The sequence below is a fragment of the Puma concolor genome, chromosome D1, assembly GCF_028749965.1.
Source record: "Puma concolor isolate L17-30 chromosome D1, mPumCon1.1.hap2, whole genome shotgun sequence".
In the NCBI taxonomy this organism is placed as follows: domain Eukaryota; kingdom Metazoa; phylum Chordata; class Mammalia; order Carnivora; family Felidae; genus Puma; species Puma concolor.
Genome location: NC_141676.1, coordinates 7940627 through 7948089, shown reverse-complemented (window position 1 = coordinate 7948089; position 7463 = coordinate 7940627). Strand labels below are relative to the sequence as shown.

Genomic DNA, 7463 nt, shown 5'->3' with positions numbered 1-7463 from the left:
GTTTACTGAATAGTGTAAGTGACAGGTAGAGACTAGCAGACGGAGTGTCTGGGAAACTTGGAAAGGAAAGGAGACTGAGTCTCGGTGTTGATGGGATTAGGGATTTATATTGGAAAGGGGTCTAGGGTGCGTGTTCCTTCAGGAATCCAGGGGAGGGTCTGATGAAAGGCTAGTGTCTGATGAACAATAGATGCTGTTCCATAAATTATTGAAGATAAGAGTATTGATGCCAGTGTCACCCAAGGTTTGTTTGAAGCTAATGTCCTGGAACATGTTTGGGATCTGGCTCCTAAGTGTTATCAGGTGTTTGGGACCTAGGACAAAACTCAGAGGATGATTAAGTTGCTTGTCCCTTCAAGTGGGAACATTGCTTCTTTGGCTTATTCAGAAATGGGGTCTAGCAGAAAAACCGCCGAGACAGAGTCATTTATATATCTATCTATAATATACATATATTATATATGTATAATATATATAAATTCATATTCTATTATATATATTTTATTTATATATATTCTGTGTGTGTGTGTGTGTATAGTAAACTCTACACCCAACGTGGGGCTTGAACTCACAACCATGAAATCAAGAGTCGCTTGCTCCACTGACCGAGCCAGCCAGGAGCCCCCGACGGAGCCATTCTAAAATGGAGTCCCTTGCAAAAAATACAAAAATAAAATAAAATGGAGTTCCTTCAGCTTCCCTACCTCATCTTGCCATCTCACCCTACCCCACCCCCACCCTCTGCCACAGTCTTTGATGCTCCTGGCCACGATGACGTCCAAACTGGAACTTCTGGAAACTCCCTCTGTGGTAGCTTGTGTGACAGTTAAAAATGTGGGTTTTGGAGCAGATAGACCTGCCCTGGAATCCTGGCTCGGCAGCCTGGTAGCTGCATTACCTTGAACAGATCCGCTGTCTAGGCTTATTTCCTCATTTGTAAAAAAAAAAAAAAAAAAAAAAAAGACTTTGAAATAATAGCAAATCCCTCATGCCATCGTTGTGAAGATGGAATGAGATTGTTGGAGTTAAGGCCTGGGTCTGTGGCTGGCCCCTCACCCCACTTTCGCTTGAATACTGTTCAGTCTCCTGCAGTTCCTAAACGTTTTCTGAGTGATGTGTGCCAGGTTCTTTGGAGACAGTAGTGAACCAGACACATGCTCTGCCCTCAGGTGGCCCCCAATCTAGGGATGGAGACTGACCCTGCGGGTAGTGCTAAACAGGGGCTGCTGGTCACAAAGGTGGCACAGGCTTCCTGATGCAGTGCTACCTTGTCACTTCCTGTCACATCATAGCACTTTTGATAGCTTCTCATTTATGTGCTTGTTTATTGTCCGTTTCTCCCCTCTGGAATGTCAGTTCTGTGATAAAGGAGTCCTTGTCCACCTTGTCTGGAACAGTAGGGGCCAGTGACTATTTGTGGAATAAAGTAAACTGTGTCAGCAAGTGGAGGTCTGGAGGTCGGAGTTGGTGTCGTGAAAAAGGAAGGCTAGGTGAGAGTTGAAAAGTGTTCTAAGTAGAACATAAGATACAAAGAAGCAAAAGGCTTGGGAGTGGGGAGGATCAGAAAGCAAGAAGAAAGGTGTGAAGTAGAGATGAGGCTGGAGTTTGATATCCAGGAATTAGGATTTTGTCTAGTAAGCAGTCGGGAGCCACTGAAAGCTTTTTAAGTGGGTTACACGGATTGGTTAGATTTATGTTTAAAAAAGAAGGGAAGAAGGGAGGGAGCCAGGAAGGAAAGAAGAAAGGAAGGGAGGATGAAAGGCCAGCTGCCACTGCATGGAGACTGAAATTGGAGAGGGCAATAGTAATGAGTCGAGTTCAATTACAAGGTTAGTGTCAGGCGTTCCGGCCAGAAACAATGGAAGCCTGGCGGAGAAGGATTCTGAATAGAGAGATTTTTTTTTTTAAAGAGTATGAATGAAGGGAGGAGTCAGGAATGCCGCCTCGTTTCTGTCTTATATGATTGGGTGGCTTTAGGTGTCACTCAAGAAGATAGGCCGCACTGGAGGTGGGGCATAACTGAAAGGAACGCCCCTCCGTGCCCCGCCCATTGGCGGCAGGATGGCGTCGATTGGCTCTTTCGAGGAGCGCGCCAAAAACTGACGGGGGCACGTGGGAGGTGTGTCCCTGCGTCATTACCGGGAAGCTTCCGGGACGCCCTTTCCCGGCCTCCCCAGAGCCGGAACTTCCGGCCGCCGCCGCCATTTTGACTTCCCGACCTTGGGCTACTGTTGGCCACTGTCTGCAGTCATTCCTTGCGGTCATGTCTGTACTGACCCCGCTGCTGCTGAGGGGCCTGACAGGCCTAACCCGGCGGCTCCCGGTGCAGCGTGCTCAGATCCATTCCAAGCCTCCGCAGGAGCAGCTCGGGACCATGGTGAGGAGTGGGCCGGGAAAGGCACGGGAGGTGCAGCTAGCCAGGCTGGGGGTCCCGCGGCGAGTTCGGGGATGGCCGGTCTGGCGTGCTGCCCCTCGGCGGCCCTGAGCGTGCCCTGCACCTCGCGGCCCGCAGCCTAGCAGGGAGCAGCAGTGGTTTGGGGGTGTCTGGAGGGCGCGAATGAGAGGGACAGTACCCGGGCGACAGTTGGGGCTCATTCAACACCAAATCTCGCTCGATTCAGCATATTTCTGTCGCTTACGTGCGGTGCAGCCTCGAGCCCTTAGTCCTCTCTGAGCCTGTTTACTCATCGGCTCATGGGGGTTGCGTAACGACTGTCAGCGGCGATAATGGTTGTTACCACTGTTAATGATTAGGGAAGGTGGGTCTTTGTAATTTCCAGAAATGTGGGAGTTTAACCCTTAACGACTCTCACCTGTTTGGCGCTTTAATGCATTTGCCTCAGCGGCAGAGCTCCGCCTCGAATGCGAGTCTTCAGAATCCAGGCTATTGGGCCCCAGTTAGGAGCAGAGCCTGAAGGGCAGCTGCGATTGAGGAAATAATAGTGATAATAGTTGCAGCTGGCATCTGCCGAGTGCCCACTGCCTGCCAGACACTGCCCAGACTGCTGCGCTGGTCCCAGTGACCCTGAGAAGAAATGACCATCATCTCGGTTTCGTGGTGGAGGGGACTGAAATTTAGGAGCACCGTATCCACTTGTCAACAGTCAAACCTTCAGTGGCAAAGAAGGAATTTGAACTCAAGTCTGACTCCCAAGTTGTGCTGTGATCTTTACTGCAGTAGGGAATGTGGAGGTCTTTATCCCTAGCCTTAGAGGTTGAATAGCAGTCCTGGAAAGGAGAAGGGAAGAGAGATGTTGTTAAGATTTTATTTTTAAGTAAGCTCTACACCCAGAGTGGGGCCCCAACTCGCAGTCCTGAGATCAAGGGCCGCATGATCTGACTGAGCCAGCCTGGCACCCTGAGGAGAGGGGTTTTTAAAGGCAAAGAAGGAGAGGTGCATTTTTAGGGTTATCAGCCTGTGTGTGGTTCCTGGATCCCAATAGATCAAACAGGTTTAACTCTTTGTTCCTGTCCCTTTGCTTTATCATCTCGTGGTGGATTTCTCTATGGATCCTAACACAGGCTGGCCCCACTCCCATATCTGACCCTTCACCTCAAGGCCTAGAGTGGGCCTTGGATCTGCTATGCCCCTCCTCTGAAGCCTGAATCCTGACTCCTTGAAAGGGGCTTTCTGCTGCCTGGTAAGCCTAGGGGAATTCTTACTCTGCGGGTTCCTTCTTTCTTGTGGTCTGTAGGAAGTCGCCATCGGGCTCACCTCCTGCTTCGTGTGTTTCCTCCTGCCGTCGGGCTGGGTCCTGTCACATCTGGAGAGCTACAAGAAGCGGGAGTGAAGGGGGCTGGCCTGTCCCTCACCCTGTGACCTGACCACCCCTGGCCTCTCCCGATCAGGTCTGCTGCATTCCTGGCCAGCCTTCCCTGGATCATGTCCTTCAATTACAGCGACCTCTTCTGCAATCATGACCTCTCGATGTCTCCGCGGTGACGCCCTGGGACCACATATGTTAGCGTATAAGGCCCTGCTCGGTAGGGCCCTCCTTGTAACAATAAAGTGTATTTAAACCTTGCTTCAGAAACGCATCGTGTCTTCGGCCCGGGCTCCTGCCTCTGTACTTGAGCTGAGGATAGTGTTGGGCGGGGGTGTGGCGAAGACGGCCTGGCCAGCCGCATGTCCCTGCTGGCTGACTGTCCTGTGGTGGGTTATGCATGCCCTGCTGTTCTTGCCGCCTGGAGGTGGAGGGAGCTTCCCCTGCGTGCTTTCCTGTGTTTCAGCGTTTTCTGGCTTCCTGGGAAAACAAATCCTGTCGTCCTTGGGCAACCTTTCCTTGCTCCTCCCGTCTGGCTCCAAGCTCGGGGCCACGCCGTGCATGGGTGTCCGTGTTCTGTCTTTCTCGCTGGGTCCAGCCCTGCAGCCGGAAGCCCTCATTGTGGGTGCAGCCTTCCCCTCGCTCCTCGGCTGTGGGCTCCCACTGTTTCTCAGGAGCTTCTTGGTTCTTCCCAGTCGGAAGGTGGGCGCTTTATCTCTTTCATGTCAGCGCCAGGGCCCCTTTTAGTCTTCTATCCGGAAATGCCTATGGACTGGCCGCCTTCCTCGTGCTGCCTGCCTGTTTCCCTGTCTCCTGCCTTTCTTGGCCTGGAGAATTTGCTGCTCCTCCAATCCCAGGGCCCTTCCTCAGGGATGCTTCCTGCGGGGGCGGGGGAGGGGTGCTGGGGGGGTACCTCCGCAGGTGGGATGATGCATTAAAGTGCTCCACAGTGGATAACGTGGTAGGTCCATTTCCTGCCCGTGACTCCTTCCCTGAGGGGTACGGACTTGGTTGTCTGCCTCCTGCGAGGCTTTCCTGCCACACAAACCAGCCTTTATGTCTGGGCCTCAAGGGACGGGGCCGAGAGTGCCGGGAGGTTGTGCAGATTGGGCTGTTGGCCAGGGGAGGGGGAGAGCCCATGTAGGATCCGAAGGGCCAGGCTGGGTCGGCTGAGCAAGGGGCACCCACCAGTCACCTGCTGGTACCTCGAGAGCCCTTGTCTCTGGCAGGGAGGGACCTCTTGGCTGCATCCTCCCAAACAACAGGGTCGCTCCTGTCTTGCGCCTCACTCTGAGAGGCTTTGCTGTTCACACTTCCCGAGCAGAGGGCTCTGAGCTACTTGGCTCTTGGTTGGCTCAGGTTTCCGGTGGGCACAGATCAGGCCTTGGAGCTGCCGTGAAGCAAGAACATGACCCCAGAAGAGAATGGTCTGGAGTTTCTAAGATGACACCACTGCCCTGACAAGAGTTTTTATTGGGTGTCCCCCATTTTTGGGCCCCTGGAGCCTAGAGGGCCACAGTGGTCCCCTTGTCCCGGAAGGACAACTCCAGCCCAAAGCTGCGCATCTCCAGCCACTGCTCAAGTTGATGGGAAGCCAGTGGTTATGGGCAAGTCCTTTAGGGCCCCCGAGTCTGAGAAGGCCCTTAGCAAGCCCATCAGCAACTCTGGCTCTTGCTCTCCCCCAGCTTGCGCGGTCCCACGGCATACGTGGGGGTGGATGAGAGAGTGTAGGGTGCAATCATGCTTGAACCCCATGCTCCCCTTGGTCCCCAGTGCGGCCACTAGGTCTGAAATCTGGCCACCATTCAGTGTCCCTCTCCCATTCTTAACCAGACTGGGGCTCTGGGTCCATTCCCTCCAGAGACACAAGGCTTCTTGCACTTCCACATAGTACTTTATGAGTCCCTGCTGTGGGTCCTGTTGGATCCGGAGTCTGGAGGAGTAGGTGCGTTTGGCCCCGGGAGTGCACCCTGGGTCGGGAGAGGCTGCAGTCCCGGTAGATGCTATAATGTCAAGAAAAGTACTGAGAGTCAGGAGGCCTGGGTTTGAGACCTGGCTTGGTCATTTGTTACCTGACCTTGGTCAAGTCAGTTAGCGTCTCAGTCTCAGTTTTCATGATTGTCAAATGACGGTGACGTGGAAGGCAGGAAAACGTCCCCTCAAAGAGGCCCATGCCCTGGACCTTTGCAGGTGTGATGAGAGTGAAGCATGTTGAGGGGCGCCTGGGTGGCGCAGTCGGTTAAGCGTCCGACTTCAGCCAGGTCACGATCTCGCGGTCCGGGAGTTCGAGCCCCGCGTCGGGCTCTGGGCTGATGGCTCGGAGCCTGGAGCCTGTTTCCGATTCTGTGTCTCCCTCTCTCTCTGCCCCTTCCCCGTTCATGCTCTGTCTCTCTCTGTCGCAAAAATAAATAAACGTTGAAAAAAAAAAATTAAAAAAAAAAAAAAAAAAGTGAAGCATGTTGAGATGGGAGATTCCCCGCTGTGATCACAGGTGTCCTTAGGGTGGACAGGAAAAGCAGGTGATGAGTATCTCAGAGATGCCACCTGAGAAGGACTTCTTCCCCCACTGTTGCTGGCTTTGAAGATAGTGGGTCACGAATTAAGGAATGCCATGGCCTCTGGAGGCTGAGGACAGCCCCCGGTTTATAGCCAGCAAGAACACGAGGACCTTAATCCTACAGCTGCAAGCAGCCGAATCACCAACAACCGGCATGAATCGCAGCAGATTCTCAGAGCTTCCAGAAGGGAACACAGCCTGCAGATACCTTGCTTTTAGTCTCGTGAAACCCATACCAGACTTCTGACTCTAGAACTGTCAAACTCTACATTTGCGTTGTTTTAAGCCACTAGATTGGTGATTTGTTACGGCAGCAACAAGGAGACTAATGCATTGTCCTCCTTGTGCCATGAGGCTCACATGGGAGGGGCTGGCTCCAGCGGATCGGATCCTCAACAGACAGAAGTGACCTGGAATGTGAACCATTTACAGGAGGACAGTGCCCAAATGAGGAGGGTGGGGATTGTGGGTCTGGTGTGTGTGTGCGGGGGGGGGGCTCTCCATTGGCCATCACCACCCGCTCTAATTGCTTTCTGCTCTAGGTGGCCCGGACCCTGCAGGCAAGTATCAACTGAGCTAGCAGCTTCCAACGTGTAACCCCTGCTCGGCTTCACCAGTCTGCCCTCTGCACCATCAAAGCCTCTCTAGACCATGATCGTGGAGTGGACTGTCTGTGGACCATCACGGGTTCCTGTGGCAACAGCTCTAGAGGTTCTCTTGGGGCCGGCACACCCCAGCTCCTCCCATCTGGGCAGATGCCGGACTCCCAAGCCCGCCTTGGGAGGGATTACTGACCCCTCATCTGTGGTCCACCTTGAAGCCTTTCTCCTGGCCATGGCCTCCCTGGGGGACTGTGGCTGTCCTAGGACCTGTGCTGTGTCATTGTACGTGGCCTCCCCCACCGCCCCCAGAGGTGAGAGTGGGTTGTGGGCCTGGGAGCCATGGGGCCCCCTACAGCCTCCATGCTGTTCCGTAAACTCTCCCTCTGGGGCTGAGCTTTCAGTCTGGGTCCTGGTATGGAGTCTCTTCTCCCTCCACCTGACAGATTCCTTCACACATGGACGTGGGGTGTGCCGGCAGGACTAGGAGGAGGCGTCTGCCCTGTCAGTACGATGGAAAATAAAGTCCTCTGCCGTTTGTCA

At 53.5% G+C, this 7463-nt stretch overlaps 1 protein-coding gene and 1 long non-coding RNA gene across 2 annotated transcripts; both read left to right on the top strand.

Moving 5' to 3' along the window:
• The first annotated feature begins 2180 nt into the window (after positions 1-2180).
• COX8A (cytochrome c oxidase subunit 8A) lies at positions 2181-4025 on the top strand. The gene is made up of 2 exons (XM_025915512.2): positions 2181-2377; positions 3696-4025. Exons 1-2 carry the CDS (start codon positions 2264-2266, stop codon positions 3789-3791), a joined length of 210 nt encoding a protein of 69 aa, XP_025771297.1. The 5' UTR covers positions 2181-2263; the 3' UTR covers positions 3792-4025.
• Positions 4026-6216: 2191 nt separating this feature from the next.
• LOC147576397 (uncharacterized) lies at positions 6217-7463 on the top strand. Its single transcript, XR_015240744.1, has 2 exons — positions 6217-7234; positions 7367-7463. It is a non-coding gene; the product is annotated as an uncharacterized LOC147576397 (long non-coding RNA).

Bases quoted from the DNA above. Each gene is read 5' to 3' on its own strand.
- COX8A (XM_025915512.2), top strand. From the start codon at position 2,264: ATGTCTGTACTGACCCCGCTGCTGCTGAGGGGCCTGACAGGCCTAACC. The intron at 2,378-3,695 runs GTGAGGAGTGGG...TGTGGTCTGTAG, and splicing joins AGGAGCAGCTCGGGACCATG to GAAGTCGCCATCGGGCTCAC.